The sequence below is a fragment of the Tupaia chinensis genome, unplaced genomic scaffold, assembly GCF_000334495.1.
Source record: "Tupaia chinensis unplaced genomic scaffold, TupChi_1.0 Scaffold143906_1, whole genome shotgun sequence".
Classification (NCBI taxonomy): domain Eukaryota; kingdom Metazoa; phylum Chordata; class Mammalia; order Scandentia; family Tupaiidae; genus Tupaia; species Tupaia belangeri.
In genome coordinates, this window is record NW_006203757.1 from 186080 (window position 1) to 208049 (window position 21970).

General features: G+C 40.7%; 1 protein-coding gene across 1 annotated transcript in view; it reads right to left on the reverse strand.

The window, feature by feature from the left end:
* Positions 1-21970, reverse strand: part of ERC2 (ELKS/RAB6-interacting/CAST family member 2) — a 604303-nt gene that overhangs the window by 72523 nt on the left and 509810 nt on the right. The window contains exon 14 of the mRNA XM_027767061.1: positions 14264-14399. Within this exon, the coding sequence (XP_027622862.1) occupies positions 14264-14399 (136 nt within the window). The remainder of the gene's footprint in view (positions 1-14263; positions 14400-21970) is intronic.

Consider the following 21970-nt stretch of genomic DNA (forward strand, 5'->3'; position numbering starts at 1 on the left):
ATTTAGAGTAAAGAGGAAAATAACCTTGTAAGATGAGTAAAAGGCCAAAGCCATCATTAAATTAGGTTAAGAGAGGTGCAGTTCATTCAGAAATTGCAGGCCATTTAGGAGCAGACTCGGGCATCCAAGGAGACATACATGTATTGTTTAACTCAAACATTTTCAAATCTGTGGTTTTCTCATTTCTCATAAGGATCCTTTCACAGCCAAAATGGTACAACCAAAATAAAAACAAGTCTGCTGGTAATCACACAGAGACGCTCTGTGCTTCATTTTAACCTGTATAACTGGCTTTGACAGCAGAACAGGAAGCTGAAGCACTGTGTTCCATAGCACCAAGGAGCAGCCTTGGCAGAGAGGGGGCAAAATGGCATCCACGTGAGCACTAACAATAGCTACTAGAAATGCAATGTTATATTTTAAAGTTGAAATAATTCCCATATCTTCCTCTGAAATGCTCTTCTTTGCATATGTATTTGGGGCATACTGTAGTGTGGGCTTGTAGTTAGAGTCAATGAAGATGCTAAAGTCAAGGAATGATAGAAGAAAACGTCCCTGTGCCTGTCATCAACATTGGTCAAATTTGTTTTATATCAGCCTTATAAATTAGGCACGATTTTAAAAATACATATCAGAAGTTGGGACCAGCAGATGGCATAATGGTTACGTTGCTGAGCTCCCATGTAGTTGACCACGGTTTGAGTCCCAGACCCAGGAGCTTCAAACTTATACCAGGTGCTCATGCATGTGTGCCCAAGATCCTGAGAGGAGAATGGAGGAGAAGGGATTGCAACATGGACATCCCTCGGGGGATAATTTCTCGTTTTCTGTCTCTCTGTCTGTCTCTCTGGTGAGTACATGCACCCTATAGCAAAAAAACTCTCAAAAAAAATCTATATACACATAGATAATATATATATAATATAAATATATAATATATTTAAATACATAATATAAATATTTAAATATATAGTACATATTCAATATAAATATGTAATATATACACATATAATATATACATATATATCAAAATTACATTTTTATTGGTTAATCATTTTAACAAAACTGTTTTTTAAATAATTATTTATTCAATATTATTTATTATCATTATTTTTTTTTAATTTGACCAAGGAGAGAGAAAAAGGGAAAATGAGAAAACAAGCCACCGGGTCCAGAACTCAAACCATGGTAAACCATATGAGACTCCAGGGCCTTAACCACCATGCCACCTGCCAGTGCCACAGAAATGGTTTTTAATCAAGTAATGACAACAACCCAGGGTAATTCTCCTTCAGCAAAGATAGTATTCTGCCTAATAAAGCAACACTGTAGAGTGAGCCTAGCCTCAAATTGTAATCAAAGCACTAACTGTGTATATCCATTATTAGCTCTGGAAATTGCTTAGATCAGCATTTACTAAAGTTGTGTAAAATACTTATTCTTTGCAAGGCTAATAGAAGTTCTATTAGCATTGACTTCTTAGCATTAGCAAAGGACTTCTCTTGTCAAAAGCTTTTGGAAAATCTTTGGATTAAAGACCATGAAACAGCTCTCCTGACTGCAGAACTTCTCAGAGCCTTTACTAAGCAGCATGCCTGGTGCTCGCCAGTGAAGGGGAGATTATGCATTGTTTTCCAAAGGCACTTGACAAATGGAACCCTTTTTGCTTCTAGTATCCCATAGAACTATCACTTTGATGTCCATGTTTTCAGGAATGTGAACTTAGATAACATCAACCCAATTTTTGTCAAATTAGTCTCTTTTCTATTTTCCCACAGCCCACTACGACCCATTCAGTTGGGTGAAAAAAACAGCTATGAACATGGTGGCTTATTCAATAACAGTCCACTTCATAAACAATTACATTTAAAAGCCACATAGCCCTTGCCCTTGAGAAATACGTCTGTAACCCAGGTGGCTCCGTTCTGAGGAGTTCCTGCATTGTGTATCTTGCGTCCAGGCTGTCACAGTTCTCATCTATCTTATACCAAAAAAGTAACAATTGCTGGATGTACGTATTATTATAACCGATTGCTCTAAAGAAAGAAAACAGAACGTGTTAGTGCACATATTACAAAAGTCTTCTCAAAATAGCAGGCCTCGCTCCAGACAGAAAACAGAAAGAGCTCCTAGAGTCATTTATATTTAAAGCCAGCTACTCTGTTACCAAGATGGTACCAAGGGACACTGATCTCCCCTTCCTTCTGAATCCCTGCTGGAGGACATCCCCACTCCTTATGTGCATGTTCTACTTCGGCGGCAGCATCCAGGTAGCCCAAGAACCTCCCTCTTCAAATTACGCACCACACACATGCATTCTTCAACTGGTCCCCAGACCTCAGAATTTCAGAGTTGGAGGGAGACTTACCCCAACACAAGTTTCTTCTTTAGTAGATGATAAAACTGACACTCAGAGTGGGGGTAAAAAAATCACTTGCTCAAGGTCACAGAGCTAGTTAGTGACCGAGCCAAGACTGGAACCCAGACTCCGATTTGCCTGATTGGCATACTCGTCCTTCACCCACTCAGATGCTTGGAGCCCCACTGCAGAGCTGCGGCCCCAAAGGCTCCTGCCATGGCTCTCTAGAGTCAAGGTTCCAGTTGCAAACCCAGCATCACTGTCCTCTTTCAACGATCTGCCACCCCAGAGCGGGCAGCAATCCTGCAGTGCATGTTCTGGTTTAATTTCAGAAGCTACTGCAAATCACATGCTGTGGGAAGGACACTTTTAGTCAGACGAAAAATCTTGAGATAGTCGAAGGTCAAGAGTACTCATACTTAGTGTTAAATCCCAGCAGGTAGCATGGGGCCTGGCACACCGTAAGTCCTGGAAACACCAGTGGGATGCCAGTGACCAGAAGACTTAACCTGACCCACCTCTATGAAGCTCTGAAGTCTACCCATTTGTTGGAAGAAAGCTTACACCCTTCCTCATAAAATGTATGCACAGCCTCTTTATCCAAACTGAAGCCATTGAACCCATTTCCTGTTTTTCAAGTAGCTGGACCATCTCCACCGTTGCTATCATTACCGAGAAACAGTTTCGCAGAACGGGGAGAGAAGGTGCCTGGTTTATGGCTGAGAGCTGAAAAAGAATGCCAGTTCTTCCTCTTACTTAACATTGCTTGGTCTCAACCTTCTCATCTGCAAAGTTGTTGAGAGATACTAGCAACCTCATTACTCGTTGGGAAGAGTAAACAAGCCATTGGGTCATTATGTGTCTTGGCCAACTGGGATTGGTTAACAGCTGCTTGCACTGCAAAGAATTATGAAGCTGGTGGGCAAGGGTCTCGACATCAGCTGCATGCGTCTTCCATAGGTATTAAAGGGGGGTACAATACACACGCCTGCTGGGTGTTTGCTGTAGACATGTGGTGTGCTGTCCAGATGTTCCTTTAGGAAGAAGGACAAAGGTTCTGATTCCACAGCTGCCAGGGACATGCCATCCTTGACAGCTGCCATGCCCAAGATTATATTCCTCCCTAGGGGCTGCCTATATCCACTCACTTGTGAATGAGGATGTACAACGGCCCAGTCCACTCAACTCAGGATCAATCCCCTCCAAGTGGCTTTGTCAGCTCAAGAGCAACTAAGGGGACTGCTGAGGCTTTTGCTACAACTACACAACAGTGTGGCTTCTCTCTGTGTGCATTCTGGCCTCCTGCTTTCTCAAGCACCCCCACCGAGCCGCCTGCATGTTCATCTCAGAGTCTCAATTTCCCAGGGAACTCAACCAAAGACATTATCCTTGGCCTACTCCATTGCCCAATAAAAAGTAGCAACTATTATTTGTTTTATTGAATGTTTCTAAGCCGTCTACACTTGTTTTCTATAACAAGAGACTTCCTGAGTCTCTTTATGGATAATGTTGCTTTATGGATGAGAAAAAGTAGCAAAGATATAAATAACATAAACCAATTTTTATTTACTCTGTAGTCTGTTCTCATTGCATACCCCCCCACTACCACCACCACCAATTTATCATTCCTTCTTTAGCTACTCTGTTTTTAAAGATCTGAAAGAGATAGGAAATGATACTGGGTGGTCAGAAAAGTCACAATACACTTTTGCATAGAAAAATACATCATGACTTTCCCCAACAACCCAATAGAATATCCTGTTTATAAATAACTATAAGGCTTATATTACCTGAGGGGGAACGTTATGTTATTAGATGGTCAATCTAATATCTGATGCTAAGGGTCCAAGCCTGAGCTGTGGGCTCAACCATTCAAATTCTACTAAAGATAAACATATCTCGGGAACCAGCAGTTAGCGTAATGGCTATGTCACTGGATTCCCACGTAGTCGATCGCGGTTCGCATCCCGGACCCGGTGGCTTAGAACTCACGCCAGGCACATGTGCGTGCGTGCCCAAGATCCCAAGAGAATGGAGGAGAAGGGATTGCGGTGTGACCATCCCCCTTGGGGGGTGATTTCTCGCTTTCTGTCTCTATGTCTCTTTCTGCCTGTCTGGCGAGCACGCGCGCCCTGTAGCGAAAACCTCTCAATAAAAGATAAACGTATCTCATGAAACCAGTTAGCTGCACAAAGGGTCCTGGGCAAGGGGGAAAAAGATCTGGGATCTGGTCTCCCTTCAGCCAGTAACTCTAAGATCTTAGGCAGGTCATTGCCTTTGCGAGGTCCTACTTCTCTGATCAGCATAACAAGGAGGTTGTAATAAATAAATAAATAAATAAATAAATAAATAAATAAATAAATAAATAAAGTCTAAAATAAATAAATAAAGTCTAAGGTCCTTTCTAGTGAGAAAACCTTAGGACTGCTTAACCTTGCAGGTTTTTTTCCCCTGGCCACATAAATAAGATGTAGAGGGCAAGTGTAATAGCAGAGAAGAAATTAAAAGTGTCATATATTCGAGTTACCAACTTCCCAAGCATGTATTACAGGAGAGACTATTAAGTAAATAGGAACAGACTTTATGGTTGCATTTCCCTTTTGCAAGATTTCCACCTAAATCATTGCCTGTGTCATTGATTGTCATTTCCTTCATCAAAAGTGTCTGAATATACATCTTAGCAATGCTTTTGCACAAGCCATAAGTCAAAGTTAACATTTTCAAAAATTAACCATACCCAGGTCTCTGCCTTGGGCAGTGATGTGCTGAAATACCAGCATGTAGTAGAAAGAGGCTATTGAGTCAGGGTGACATGCCCTGTGATTTGCAGGTGCCCCCCCCCCTTCCCGGCTAAGCTCCGGCAGTGACATCTCAGAGTAAACCTGCAATAATGACCCTGGCTGGGAGAGTTGGTTTAAGGGAACTGGTTCTTTTGACGCATGTTGAACGCTGTTGCCCCCTAGCGATGACATGAGTCCTGTGTGTGAGTTATGGCGTAAATTCTTCTTTGACAAAATACTAAGGTGTGCTGTTGGAACTTTTTTCTGCTTTCAGTCTCTTCGCCTTCAAAGTATAGGTTCTTCCACTATGCCTTCATCCTATCTCCTCTAAAAATTACACAGCACGAACTGTGGATTCAGGCAGAAGAGAGATATAGATACTCTCATTTCTCAGTGGCTTCTTCTTAAAGATGATTTCTTGCAAAAGAGAGAAGGAAAGCCAGTCACCCCAACAGGATCTTCTTGCTATGATCCAGCCTCCATTTCAGCTAGCCCAGGTCACAGGCTTGTGCATGTGCCCAGTGTGCTCAGGGAAACCCCAGGACACAAACACAGGACCTTCCCCACTACAACTGCACCACCCTTGGCTCCTAAGTGGCTTTTAGAGTAAGACTTTTGGTTCAGAAATCTTTTGCCTGGAGAAGTATATTCTTCAGCACCCAGAAACCTGAGCCTAAGTCTGACCTTCACAGGAAGAACTCCCAAATTTCAGTGCCTCCTTAAAGCCTTGCCTTTAAGAGACATAGGACTGCAGATGAGCCACTGAAGAGCTGCCCCAGTCACAGTTTCTTCATAGATAAAAGGAAAATGGACCAGCTTGCTTCACCAGTCCTCAAAGCCAGTGGGAGGATCTGGCACGAAGATTGCTCACCCTGGAAAACACACACGGCTCTGGCTTTGGTGGGATGCTGTCTTATTATTGACTAAGCTGATCATCAGTAATGACTTTACTAAACTAATAAAAGCCTGTAACTCTCTCCAGATTCTAGCCTAAACTTTACCTTGGAATCAGCCCCAAGGTCAGAGTTAAGAGTAGACAGAGGCAAGGCAGACTCTGAAAAGTCAGCCCTCTTCCCTTCCTAGAGCTGAGCAAACCCTTTTCTTCTGGGAAAGGATCTCTGTCCACTTCCACTTCCTACTGGAGCTCACAGGAGTGTGAGCACTGCTTTGTCCTCGGTGTATAATTCACACACCAAAAGGGACAGAATGAGACAACGTCAAAAACAGTCTCATCTTCCTTAGTGACACCCCTCAACATGCATAAGAGACTACCATATCATTCTAGCCAGATTCCCTTTTCCAGCCACCACCACCCCCTAAGCCTTGTCATTTCAGACGCTTCCCCCAAAATAATGATGATTTCACTTGACAAAAATGTTGCATTTCATTCTGCTAGATCTTCAGCCTTTGGCAAACAAACATTCACTTTGCCAAGGACTGTAGAAGGGCCAGTAATGGAGTGAAACCTGAAAACCCTTCAGGAAAGAATAATGAACCCCCACTCTGTCTCCAGGGGGTAATTTACTAGGTAGATTAGGCAACACTTGATTAAGGGTAAACCTCTCTTTTCTATAGAAATATATTGTGTTTGTACAGAGGGGCTGTATGCAGTGGAGGATTAGCTCACAAATCCACAGGAAAAAGCAGAAGACTTTTCTCTGAAGAAATATGCAAGTTACTGCACATTTGGAAAAACAAGTCATACTTTATTGGGAGGAAAGAAGGAAAACTCCACATACAACAGTTTTATTTACACGATTTCCCTTGGCCTCTTGGAATATTTCTAACAAATGGTGAGTACCCGAATACATTGCACAGGATCTCCTGTCACCCCTGACAGTCCATGAGTTACTACAAAGAGTAACGACTTCAACTCAAGGCTACCAGAAACTGATTGTCAAATAAGATTTTCCGAGACTGCCTATGGGGATCCGCTACAACAAAGGTCATTTTTGGCTCGTGGGGGATTATAGTGTGAAAGAAAAACAAATGTCAAAATAAATCCCCAAGGAAAGAAAGCACTTCTGTACTAACCTTCAGTCCTACTCATCAACATTCCATGTTCTTTGCAGACACACAAATACTTGAGTATTTCTCTTCGTCTGAAACCATGAACAGAGTCTGGAAATGCCGGAGAAGGTTCAGCCCACGATTTCAACAAAGTGATGGGATTTATCCACGACTTAAGGGAACTCCCAATCCCTACCCACCAAGGTGGAAAATGAAAAAAAAAACAACTAACGCCTCACAGTGCTAAACATCATAATGCGGAATTCTAATGAAAAGTTGAACCCATGTGAATTTTCTTTTAAATCTGCATTTGGAATGACCACCTGCATCTTTCCATATGTTGAAAAAGATGGCTGAAAAGAAGCCTCCCTAAATCACTCGACACCATGCCTACCAAACAGCCATGAAAAGCTAGGAACTAAATAAACTTGTTTTGACAATGATGAATCTCTGAACTCTGCTGGTCGGGTTTCCTCTAATGGCAGTATTTAGGTAAGTGTACCATAACACGTGAACATAGATCACCGTGAGGGTAACAATTTAAGCGCAGGGCACTGAAAGAGAAATGAACTTAACTCAGTGATCTGGGGAGATGGACATGTAGCTATGAGGTTTAAAAATGGCTGCTAAGATGTATGCATCCCTCTGCAAAGAAACTTAGCGAACTCTGGGAACTTTGCAATGAACTATAGGTTTTGCTAAAAGCTATGCATTTTTGAGGTTTATGTTGTTTGTTACACTTCCTCTGTTAGCTGATTCCAACTTTAATTGGAAAAAAATAAATAAATAAAAGAAGGCCCCAGGGCGAGGGTTGGGGGGAGGAGATGAAGGTACAGGTTCACACAAATTGGAAAAATTGTCTTTCTAGCTTTTACTTATTGTTTTTTTTTTTAAATTTTTTTTTAGAACCCTACTAAAAGGACAAGAATAAATGGGAACATTCATTTGCTTTTAAAACTGATCACACTTGAGTTTAACCACTGGCAGAGAAGAAACTTTACAGTTCCCTGGGAACCTATAATTTGGAAACGGAAGCACACAAGAACAGACTTTAGTTTTCAGGCAATAAATTGAAGAGAATTCTGCAGACATACAACAGAAAAGGAGCATAAAATACTGGCTTGTGCATTTCGTAGAATGTTAGTTCATTAACTCGATAAGCTACACAGGGAAAAATGTAGCCAAAATCTACAAGGATGTCCACTGGGGTTTTAAATTGGCATATTTACTCGGCAAGAAATAGTTGAAAGTTGAAAGAAAAAAAAAAAAAAAGAAAAGAAAATGCATCCCATTCTGGTCATGACAATTTAGTGTGAATCTCCAGAAAGACACCTTGCTGAAAAATCTCCATGTAGGCTCTGAGGGATCACCCAGAAGCCCAAAGCCCCAAGGCCAGACATAAATATCATGCTCCATAATCTGTATCCTGGGGAAAAGCTCTACAGAATTAGACAAGAAAATCACGATCTTTCACATCCACCTTTCACATACAATTCAACATTAACTTGAAAAATGTTTTCATTTTCTTCCTTATGGCCCAAACTGATTTTTTAATGCTTTATTGGAAACGTCCATTTGCGGGTATGTGCTCCATATCTGTATTACTCATCAGTGCGAAGTAGCTGCAAAGGATTTGTTGGGTGATATTCCCAGTGGTCACTGTCTTCTATGGTTAAAAGTTTATTACCAGCCCCTCTGGGAGAAAGCTCTAGTAACTGAACACCACAGAGGCCAGGTACCATGCTAGGTGCTTTCATAAACCTCATTTTATTAACTCACCTAGGGAGGGAGAGATTGTAATCCCCATGTACAGACACAAAAATAAGTAAGGGTCAGAGAGTTTCTCTACCTTACTCTAGGCTTAATCATAATAAAGGCCAGTATTTAAACACTGGGTAGTTGACCACCATGGCTCTTTATCCTTCTTTTCCTGTTTTCCTTGTCAACACTCAAAAATGTAAAATTGTTCAACTTAAGTCAAGAACACTCTCTATTCCTATAATTATGGGTGATTTCCTCTGCAAAATAATAACTCCTGGTGTGTCCAGGTAAAAAGAGGACTCAGGACAAATGCTGACTTGCTCTCTCTCTCTGATGAGCGAGATTGAGCTGGCTAACTGCATACTTAGTCTTATTTATAAAACATAAACCCGTGGGATCTGAGTGCCAAGCTATGGAACAGAGGCCACAAATCAATGGGCAACTCATGAGCCCATACGCTTCATTAAACATCGAGTGTTTAAAAATTAAACCCAAATCATAGATTTCATAAAAATTTACATCTTGTCATTTTTCTTGACCAACCAGAAGGTCTCACAAAGCTAGACTCACGATTATAGCAATGTTCTACCAGAATTTAGCGACCCCTAAGCCTTAGATGAGGCATGGGCTCTTGAGCTTCCTAAAGGCCCTATTACTCTCGGTTATAACCACACACAAAGACCAACCACAGCTGAAACTTTTCATTGGGCTTACAATGTTTTTTTTTTTTTTCTTTATAAATATTTTTCCAAACCTTGTCTATCTTGTGTTTTTTTTTTTAATTTTATGTATTTCTTTCTTTCATGAGAGAGACAGAAACAGAGAAGGAGAGAGAGAACGTCCAAAAGGGTCTGGACAGTGTAGTCCACCCCCAGCATCAGCCAGCTCTCTGTGCACACATGTCCAGCACATTCAGAGGCATCTCTAGACTTGAACTGAGGACTTTCCCATGCGGGTCAACCTCACAGAGCATCACGTTTCACCATTATTCAAACCCTGCCTTGTCTCTTTTGACAGATGCATGACGGGCCTCAATTCTTCACCCTCCTGTACCTGCCCCTTTACAGTGTTTTCTTCAAGGGTGGAGTGTACTTCCTCAGTCCTTGACTTGACTGGGTTCTTTGCTTAAGCCAATGTTGTAAGATGGGAATCACAGTGCCAGTTCAAACTAGGCCTCATGAGGTGCCTTGCATGTTTGGGCTTATTCTCCCGAGCTTTTGCTACTGTCTTTAGTAGAATTTTCCCTGGTTTGCTGATGTCTCTCCAACCTGAGCCTCATAATGTACACATGTGACACCAAACTGCCCAAGCCACAATATAGACATGCAGTGACTAGCAGAAGTGCCCAGCCAAGCCCACCTAGAGAAGCTGGGCCATTCAGTCAACCTAAAAGTCTCTGAGATATACTACTGATGCTTTAAAGCCATAGAGTTTTGTTACACATAAGTATAGCAATTGCTGACTAACACATCTCTACCGAAAATAAAAGACAGGCTGAAAAAAATAGACATCATCATTTTTCTTGCATGCAAACTTGTTTCTTACTTACGTTAACAGCCTAAACTCTGAAGGCATCTGAGTTTGCAATTCCTGCTATAAAACTACAAACTTAGAAATGAAAGAAGGCCAGATTTGGGAAATGTTTTATGCCATAACTATATATCTAGGTTTGACTGAGATGGCCCAGTTTTTTCCTTTCTGCTGTTGTATCCTGGTTTGAACAATAAATAACATGGTCACTCTATGTACATTTGACTTTGTGTCCAACCTTCACATGAACTAGTTGAATCTCTTCAAGCTCTCCCTTGAAGCCTGATCCAACAGCAGTCATCGTTGCAGACAATACTTCATACTCTGATAGTTCTGTAGATAAAATACTTACTTGGTTGGTTGAACTTATGAAGCCAGGAAATCCAATCATTACAAAACCCTAGTATAGAATAAATCAAATGTAGCATGTTCCATGCCTACAACCAATAACCAATCAACAAACCAAACCTGGATGATTGACATTCAAAGAGCTTAACATGCCAATGTATAAACAGGAAGTGCTTAAAACAACAGCAATATTTTAAAAAATCTAGTGCTCCCAGAAAGTTCAGTTTTTATAGCACAGTAATTATTACATCTGAGCACATCTGCTTAACAATCCAGGAAAGTGGGAGGTTCACTCTCTATTAACCTTCACCAGAGACATTTTCATCAAAATTAATCGTGATTACTTTTTATTGCATTTCAAATGCTATCCTTTATTTGGGGTGGTCAGGAATGCAACTAAGCAATTCCAGACCATGCGATCTTTCATGAGTAAGTCTATGAGGTAGTTATCAAGGCTTCTTATGAAAATATTGCTATATAAAAGTTCATGGGCCAGAAGAAGACATTAATTCCCATTACAACATATGTTCTTAGAAAAGAAGAAATTACTATATATAGAAAACACAAAAACTTTAATTGCTCAGTGCATATCAGAGTAGAACTATATAAATACCCAAGCATATAATAAACAGATCTTTATACAAATGTTTCTGTCACCTTTTCTCTGATATTGTAACAATAGTTAATCATTAATACTAGAGCATAGCCATACCAAGTACAATTCCAAATTCTTTACATGCATTGACTCTTTAATTCTCACAACTCTGGAGTAGGCGTGATCATTATTTTGCAGATGAGGAAACCGAGGCTTAGGGAGGCTAATAGCCTTCTCCAAGATACTCAATTAGTAAATTTTGATGATTGTAATAAAACTAAGGCATTCTAGGGCCAATGCCTGTTAAGAAGGATAAACAACACTCATCTCATTGAAAACTGCCACCACAATCAATTGGACTGATGTGCTTCTGCCTTGACTATACCCTGTTGAATCCAGCCTCTGCTCCTTTCTGACAGCTCTCTTACCTGGAGAGCTTTTCCTTCTCTTTCTCTACTGCTTTTTCTCATGTCAATCTCACTCAGCTTAAATCCTACCTGATCCATAAAGACTCTCTGCCATCTCCCGGTTTTCTGCCTTTCTCCATTAACCTGTAGAACTCTCTCAATCTAATGATAGTCAGGTCTGAGTTTCAGTCCTAGCTCTTCCACTTACTAGCTAAGTGATCTTGGGCAAGTTATTTAACCTCTCAGAGCCTCCTCTACATCAATCAAGTGAGGTAATAATAGTTAATCTACCCCATATGATGGCTGTGGTGGATCTCAGTGCTTTTATCTGTCCAGAACCCCTTCTGTTAGCAGAGTGCATTTCTTTCTAGAGAGACATCACCTATCTCCAGTCTTAGACTATGGAATTTGGGTGAGGCTGACCCCCAACTCCCCAAGGCTCCAAGAAATCACATGACCTGACCCCAGCCTGGCAGACTTATATAGTCTGTCTCTCAACCTCAGCTACAACTACTAAAAAAGAGCCACTCTCCTTCTCCTTCGATGACTGTACTTTTAGCTTATAGGTTGGCTGCTGCTCACCACTGCTTATGGAGAGCTTGACTGAGAGCAGAAGCAACAAAGAACAAAGCACAGAGCCAGCAGGTGGCATGGTGGTTAAAGCGCTGGACTCCCACATGGCCAACCATGGTTCATGTCTTGAACCTGGCAGCTTGCTTTCTCACTTTCCCTCTCTCTTTCTGGCGAGAGCATGTGCCCTATAGCAAACTTAAAAAATAATAATAATAATTAATAAAAATTAAACTAATATTTTTTAAAAAAGAAGAAAGTATATCTGAAGGAGGATAGACATAGATACTTGATACCACTGTCTGAGTATCAATCCAATCAGGTCACAAGTCTAACACTAACCTTTTTAGTTAAGTTAGCCAACAGATTTCCTTCTTTTTAGTTCAGAGTGAATTGTGTTCCTGTCACTTGCACTTAAAAGTCCTGACTAACCCAGGTCACATGAGAATTAAACAAGAGCTACAGTAAAGTTTGTAACACAGCATCCAGCATATTGAGACATTTAACAAATGACAGCCACCATTGTTATTGTCCTTCTACATTAGCTTGCTAAAGACCGGAAGACCTGGAGTCAGGTCGACCTCCACTCTTCACAAGGATCTCTTTTCATAACTTTTCTGAGATGCTTTTCCTATGCTATGTAAAATCACCAACATTGTTACAAGTAATAAGAGAGACAATATGCCTGGAAAGACAGTAGAATAGTCAACAAATTTTAGTTATCATTATCTCAGTCTTTAGGCCCCAATCTAACATCTTCGATGACCAAGTAGGAAACTAATACCCTCAACTATGGGACATGATTTGCCAAGAGTATTGAGTAAGCTGTGAACCAGATAAACTACTAGCTCCTACTAACGTGGACCCCAGGATTTAGTAGAGAGCCTGACCCTAGGATTAGGGTATTTAGTGAATACCAAATCAATTCTCAATGCAAAAGGATCATGAGTGACATTATTAAAACATATCCAGGATACAGAAAAAAAAAATCCCTAATACTAAGTAATCCTCACATGCCTTGTTTTGTACAAGGTATTTCCTACTCTGGAATAATTATTTATTTCTCCTATAGTCAATTAAAAAGATGAACTATGACTACATATTAAAATTACCTAACTTGCTCTGTCTCCAAGGAGGAAACCTAATATATAACTGGAGAAAGACACTAATTAATAGGCAAAATTTAACATGAACTCTAGCCAAGTTGAGCTTGAACTATTCTGTTTGAAGACACTGGAATAAATAAAAGAACTTCAAAGCAAAGGCCCTGTTTTAGCTTGAATGTTTTACTGAGCACATGAAGAGAGTTCTTTTGCCAAAAACAGGATGGTTAATGAGGAGAAATTGGTGTTTTCGGTCAGTCGGTTGGTTTCTGAGATAGGGCTGTCCATGGAGAGATAACCGTATTTACAGAGAAGACAGAATAACGATCTGTCTCCAAGCCTCAGAGTTTCTGAACAAAGCAAAACTAGTTTTGTAAACTGAGATCAGTCGAATCCATCCTTTTTAGGTACCTTCTGTGATGCTGCACACATATCTCCCTTCCACTAACCCCCAAATAACTGAAATATATAGTAAATCAAAAAGGAAGACATTTCTGTGTTTTAAGCTTCTTGCCAATTACATAAAAGCAACTCTTACCTTTTAAAGCGAGGTACAGTAGCCAAGAGACTGAAGCATTTCTAGACTCCACTGTAATCAGCTTTCCTTGGGCACCACTTTGAAAATGATATTCCCTTCTTGTAAAGACCTATTGGTTTCCTATGGGTCTATGGTTAGTGCTGGATTCACAGCAAAGGCAAGTCCACAATTTCTGGCCATATTTCCCCACAGCAATGGCTACACTTCAGAGAGAGTCAATCTCCCAATTCTTTATAGATCAAGAAGGGAAACCTGGGCTCACCTGCAAATGCTGTGAGTTGTCAGCCATGCTATCTTCCCTCCTACGAACCTCTTCCAGTAACTGGGCGTTCTTCTTCTTCTCCAGCTGTTGATTGTGCTTGAGATTGGCCACCTTCTTATTCTGATCCTTCATATGCCTGAGAAAAGTCAGCACAGCTTGATTAAATTCGACCACTGGGAGATTGTATGTTACTATGATTAAATCAAGTATTAAGCACAGAATATCCTGGTAGGGACTCTGAAAAAAACTGGGACCTCAAAATAATCATTCAGTCACAAACAGGTGCTGAGTGCCCACTTAATGCCAAGGCCCAGGATGGTTTAGGACAGTAGTGAGACAGGTACCATCTTCACCTTCACGGAGTTTACAGTCTAGCAGTCAAGACAGACAAGTACCAAGGAGACTCCGGTGAGGTTCCCTAATGCTGAAAGAAACAAATAGCATGCTGTGGGAGATGAAAATGTGCATGTGGGGACAAGTGGAAGGGGGGAGGAGATGACTCTGGATACTGTGGCCCCAAGGAAGCGACACTGTAGTTGACACTCAAAGGAACCAACTCCAAGAAACTCTAGTTGAGGAGCTCCCCAGGCACAGAGAAAACGCATGTCATCCTGAAGGTGGAAATGAGGCTGGCTAGGCCAAGGAGCTGGAAGGCAGCAGGGAGGTGAGGGAAGTGGGACAGGAGGAGGGACTGGAAAGATAGGCAAGACCCAGTCATGCCAGGCCTTGTGGTCCATGATGAGGCATTTATTTTCTTCTAAAGAGTTGCCGTTCTATTATTCTTCTTTTGGATCATATTCTTATTTTGAGATGATAATTCATTACTTTGACTTTAAAGTAACAATTACAAGGCTCCAATCAAATATACTGTCATTGATTTGGCCCATCACATGTTGCTGGGGTATCAGAAAAGTGTTTTTCGATGCAAAAATGCATCATGATTTCTGACGGCCAATAAAGCTCTGATGCTTGGAGTGAAAGTTCTTAATGAATTTACAGGATGTCAAAGCACAAAATCATGAAGTGATCAAGTGGGTAAAAGAGGAAGGATAAAGAAAAGTTTATAAAAAATAATAGCAAGTTACAGCCTTAACGTTACAGGTTATTTCTCCATAGATAGAGGCAGCCACGGCCACGGGAGTGTTATAAATCCAGTCTGACACGTGAATGGGCAGGACGGCAGGACAGTGGACCAGAGAGCGCTGAGGAGTGGGGTCATTTTGGGTCCTTTCAAATCCCTTCACACTCCCAGCATTGCTTAAGTCAGTCACTGTTACAGAGCCCGGGCCCCTCAACAAACTTACTGAGAATCACTGCTCTTTAGGAAATATAAACAAGATGATGACAACAAACATGTCATTGGAAGCTATTAAAAACCAACCTCAATCAGGTCTCCACAAGAAACTCTTCATTATAGTTCTCATAAAATTATGTGCCCCATCCCACCTCAAGAAGATGAAGTTCAGGAGGACTGTTTAGGGACTGGCCCGTAGCACAGGGGTTAAGCACTGTGCATAGAGAGAACCAGATCCTACATGGCTGACCTGTGGTTCGAGTCCTATCTCCGGTGGCTTAAAAAGCACACTGAGTACATGTGTGTAAGTGCTCAAAAGCATGACGGAATGAAGAAATGGAGGAAATAGGATTGTGGAGTGACCAGACCTGATGGAGGGGACTTTCTCTCTCTCCTCCTCTCTTTCTCTTTGACAAGTGCATGTACGCTCTGGCAGGTATTATTTTTGAAAATGAGAGAGAGAATTATTTATTAAGCCAAATGATCTCATATTAGGAATCCTGGTAATACAAATATTCTGGGACCAGCAGATGGTGTAATGGTTACATGGCTGGACTCCCCCATAGTCAGCCACAATTTGAGTCCCAGAACCAGCAGCTTCAAACTCACACTGGTTGTATGTGCATGAGTGCCCAAAATCCTAAAAAGGAGCATGAAAGAGAAGGTATTGCAGCATGGCCATGAACCCTGGAGGGTGACTTCTCACTTTCTGTCTCTCCGGAGAGCGCACATACCCTGTAGCAAAAATCCCTTTAAAAAATGTATATATACGGGAACCAGCAGTTAGCGTAATGGCTATGTCGCTGGACTCCCACGTAGCAGACCGCGGTTCGCATCCTGGACCCGGTGGCTTCAAACTCACGCCGGCGCCTGTGCGTGCGTGCCCAAGATCCCGAGAGGAGAATGGAGGAGAAGGGATTGCGGCGTGACCATCCCCCCTGGGTGGTGATTTCTCGCTTTCTGTCTCTAATGTCTCTCTCTGTCTGTCTGGAGAGCGCACGTGCCCTGTAGCGAAAATCTCTCCAAAAAAAAAAAAAAAATAGTCACAGTACCAACTGAAGCAGTGATTTCAATACTCTGGGTGGCACTTAGTAGGCGAATATAAGGTAAGACAGAATAATTACCTCCTGGTCATTATTCAAATTCCACAACTTTTGTCTGTTATTTCCTCCTGTTTATCCAAAATAGTAACAAGCACATATGAAACTATCTACTCAAGTGCAAGTGTTAGTCCATTTTTAGAAAGCTTAGAAAGTTCTGACTACTATAAAGATGTTAAGAACGAGTTCTTGCTTTTCCTTTTTTTTTTTTAAGAGAGAGAGATTTTTACTATAAAGCATGGAGAGACAGAGACAAAGAAAGAGAAAGTGAGAAATCACCCACCAGGAAGGATAACCATGCCGCAATCCCTTCTCCTCCATTTTTCTCTCAGGATTTTGGGCACACACGCACATGCGTCTAGTGTGAGTTCCACGCCTCCAAGTTGGGGATTCCAAACCAAAGTCAGCCATCTGCGAGTCCAGTGTTTTAACCACTATACAACCTGCTGGCCCCATCTTGTTTTTCTAATTGAATGGATGCTATTTCCAAAGCTCATTCTAACCCAGGGCAAGTATGTTTTCCAATTCCTCAAGAAACACGGCTAGTGCTCAGTTATCGGATGTGATGGAGAAGTCAGCGTGACCAGTAAGATTATTTAATTAGAGGATGCTTTTATAAGAAATACTTTTATTATTCTAAAGCATGTCATTCAGTAGAACCAACTGCTTTTTACCCCAAGCAAAAGTGATCAATAAAACAGATTATTATTACAAACATCAGTTGCACAGTTATAAGAACTCCCACAAAGTCCTCGGAGCAGTCTGAACATGTAGGCCTTACTTTCAGGGATACTGCAATGCTTTTATTTTCCTTTATCTTTTTAATTTTTAAAGCTATCAATCACTGTATATTATTACAGCTTGCAAAATGACTGCAGTGTGCTTTCAATCCAGAAAGAGAAAACAATTCCAATTCATGGTGTACCTTAAAGCTTTTCCAAAGTAAGAATCAATGACTGAACAAGGGAGAGCTGGTGGAGATCTGTCTTTGGTATCCCCCACCATTCCTTCAAATGCTGCCTTATTTACGACACCAGAGATTGAAAGAGAAAAGCCGGGATCTGAATGGCAGTGCTTAGGACTTGCACTCATGCCCAGCAAGGTGATGAGAGCAGTCATCTCGTTTTTGCACACGTGACTAGTGACAGCTCCACAGGAAGTATGCACCCTCTCCTGTGGCAATGCCATGGTTTTCAAATTAATTTCTAACCATAATACTCTTTCTTCTTATAAAAAACTTATTTGAAAGTCAAAAGGAAAAGAATTGCTCTGGCTGATGTGAAAGAGTCGAGACGTGAGGTGCGGTGGGTAACAGGTGAGTAGAGCCTTGGCTACTAGACGGTGCCTCTCAGGTATCCCTTGGGGAAGCCATAAAGCTACCAAAAGCAGTTGGAAATGGCAATTTATGATAAAGGCAGGTAGAGAAGCATATATACTTAAAAAGGCTAGGTCCTATGGAAAAGAGGATATGCCTCCCCAGAAGTTCAATGATGCTGTGAAAAGCTGACCACAGTGACGTCCGCTAGTAACGATCTCAGCATTTCTAAGAATAAAATCTGTACGTGACCTGTCAGTCTATGCATCCTCCCCCACCTACGGGTGTAAACTCACACTGAATACAGCAATTGTGCCAAACTCTCTGAAACTAGTTCTCCCGGTTGGGAATATAGACCGCAGCACTCCCTGGTTATACCACTTCTGGATAAAATGTCACTGAGACTTTTGCAAACTCCCACCCACTTGGCAACTTAGACAGTTCCAAAGTTCTGCCAGAGACTGACGATGGTTAGGAAAAAAGTTTAGGTCAGTTTCATAGTACAGTGGTTAAAGGAGCCATATTCCACATGGCCAACATTGGTTCAAATCCCAGCCTTAGAAGCTAGAAAAATCACACCAGGAGCTTATGACTCCATGCTCAAAATCCGAGTGAGATGGAGAAGGAATTATAGTTCCATTAGGGGTGCTTTCTCCCTCTCCTTCTCTCTCTCTCTCTCTGTCTCTTTGTCTCTCACTGGTGAGTGCATATGCCCTTTGATAACTGAAAAAAAAAAAAGAAAGAAAAAAGATAAAAAAGTTTCTTTTGACTGATTTTTTTTCCTCCAAGGAGACACCATTAAAAATGGATTCAAGATGCACATAAAATAATGACAAATGGTTGAGGTGATGAATATACTAATTACCCTAATTTAATCACTAGAGTCATTAGATTCATGTACTAAAAAATTACATTGTGCCCACAAATATGTACAATGTGTCAATAAAAAAATAAAAATGAAATAAATATGATGCAAATTTTCAAGAAATTAAAGCAGAATGGGGGGAAGGGAGCTGGAAAATGCAGTAGTACGGTTTTCAATGTTTGACTTAAATCGATCAGTTTCATAAAGCCAGCCAGGTCCCTTCAAAATTCAGTCACCAATAAGAAATTTGAATGAAATAAAAAAGGTCTAATAGGTATCCAGGTCAACAATGGCTACCATATTAAGAAAGAACATTAGAGAGAAAGAATCCTGCTATTTTCCTGCTCTGAAAATAGTCTGTCAAATTAACATTAGAAAGTACTCTCCAGCCAGGCTTCGAGACTTGTAGACGTACATAGTTGAAGCATTTTTCAAGGGCCTATATATTTTAGTATATAAAGGAAAAAAATATAAACTTTCTTTTATAACATTGGCAGAAATATGAGGTACCATTTTGTTACAAATCTTCTATGAAAAACTTTAAAAGATTGATAATATCCATGGATAAAGAGGAGGCAAGAATCATAAGTGGTAAAGAAAAATGTAGTTAATAAAATCATGTCTGGAAACCAACTTGGCAGTATCCACCGAAGTGCACAAACCTTTTGCCCAACCTGTTCTAAAAAAGTGGCCCTACAAGAAATGTTTGGACAGGGTCAGCAGGGCATGGTGGTTAATGTGCCGGATTCTACATGGCCAACTCTGCAGTTTGAGTCCCAGACCCAGTGGTTTGAAAATAATGCCAGGTGCATGTGCATGTATGTGTAAAAGCCAGAGAGGAGCATGAAGGAGAAGAAATTGCTGGGTGGCCATCCCCCGACCCCTGCAGAGGGGTGGGCAGGATTTCTCACTTTCCTTTACTCTATGTCTTTCTAGCTAGCACACGTACCCTATAGCAAAAATCTAAAGAAAAAAATGCTTGTGCATGTGTACAAATATATATATATATATAATATATAACATATATATATTATATATATATATATATACACAAAAACATTGTAATCACAGCTGAAAAGTGAAAATTTGAAAACTGACAGCATGTCCCATCAGAAGGAAAGGGACTGAAGGAATTAAATACATTCATTACATGGAATTAGGCTAGCTAAAAAGACCAAGGGAAAAAGAAGTATGGACCTAGAAAAACCTTCAAGACACATTGTTAATCAAAAAAAAAAAAAAAAAAAGCGGGTAGCAAAATAAAATATATTTTCCAATCCTATTTACCATTTACGTGAAAATATAAAAGCCTATTTGGATGTACACACACGGATGTAAATGGAGACTCCCGGAAACCCCACACCAGTCCATAAACCATGGCTACTGCCGAGGGCTGAGGAAGAGAATGGAAACTTCGATTTCTACTGTACACATGTATATGTATGTGTTTAAGTGATGTAAATCCCTATAAGAAAATACACTGATATGAAGTGCACGTGTCAATTATTTTGGACCAATCCAAACATAAAACATTGCTGTCACTCAGCCTCATGTCCCTTCTCCCAGTACAGAAGTAATCACTAACTTTTATTTTTATCTACATGGGTTTGTTCTGCCTGATTTCTTTGTTCATTCCATGAGTGAGAGAAACAGAGAGAGTATTCCTGCAGGGTCTTTCCACGTGACTTAACCCCTTCCGCAGGCAGCCCCGAATCACACACTTGTGTACCCATGTTGTCTGTTCTTAAACATCATGTTCATAGAATCCTGGAGGATACGCTCATTTGTGTCTGACTTCTTTCATGCAACATAAGGTTTTTATGAATTCATCTATATTATTGATTTTATCAGATCGTTCCTCTCACTGTTGAGTAGTAATCCATTATTTGAATATATTTGTTTGATCATCTGCTTTATTAAGGAATATTTGAGCTGCTTTAATTTTATTTACTGTTAAGAATAAAATTGCAGGGCCAGCAGGTGCTGTAGTGGTTAAACCACTGGACACCCACGTAGCTAATGACAGTTCGAATCCCAGACCCGGCTGCTTGAAATTCATGCTACATATGTGTGTGTACATGCCCCAAATCCCTAGAGGATGGAAGAGAAGAAATTACAGTATAACTAGCTTCACTAGGAGGTGATTTCTTGCTTTCTGTCACTCTTTCTTTCCAGTGACTACACATGCCCTATAGCAAAAATCTCTTTAAAAAAAAAAAATAAAATTGCAATGAATATTCTTATACCAGTCTTTTTAGGGGCATATCCTTTTCTTTCTGTTGGATAAATGATTAAATGTAAATTTAAGTGAGTGTGTAAAATGGTTTAACCCCCATAGAAGACTACTTCTAAGTATATGAATCTTCCAGCAGTTGCTGCTCAATGCTGAGTTATTGTGAAGGGTTGATGAATTAGTACAGGTAAATGCTTAGAACAGACACCAGCACGTTATGCTCACTCTCTATTTCATTCCTAGCTGCAATAAGAATAGAATCGTGTCTAGTATAATACTGTACATGCATATTTAGTGTCTCGCTTTCCATACTGGAATAGCAGCTATTCCAAATACCTCAGACAATTGAGTTTGGAATGTATTACGAAAAGCCGTTGTACTTCCATTTGTGCTCTCCTTAATAATGAGTTCTTCCGTTCCTGGCAGGTTACCCTAATGGGAGCACGGCAGGAAGGTCATGACGAGCACGGGTAAGTGAGCTGAGCTCTTGAAGTGACTGCACAAGTAGCTGGCCACACACAAGCAATGGAAGCGGAGAATGTGTACTGCATGAAGACTTTCCAATAATAAAAGCTTTTACTTTCACCGCTGAGATGATCCCATTGTTTTGAACCTTATAAATACCAGTCTGTACTTAGGGATAGCTATAAATTTTTAGAAAGAGATCATAAATATTCTCAAGATAGTGTCACAGCAGGTACAAAGATACCAATGTCATGATATGATATCCCTTCCTGGAAGAGAAAGGATCTGGTCTACAGTGGCTAGCTGAATCCAGCTCCCCTCCCAGCAAACAGCCCCAAGTCGGACCAAGGTCTGAGGTAGGCTTTTAAGAGCAGCCCTGCTGAGTGGCCATGACTTCAATAACAGTCCACTGCTGAGGTCTTTGTCAAAACACTT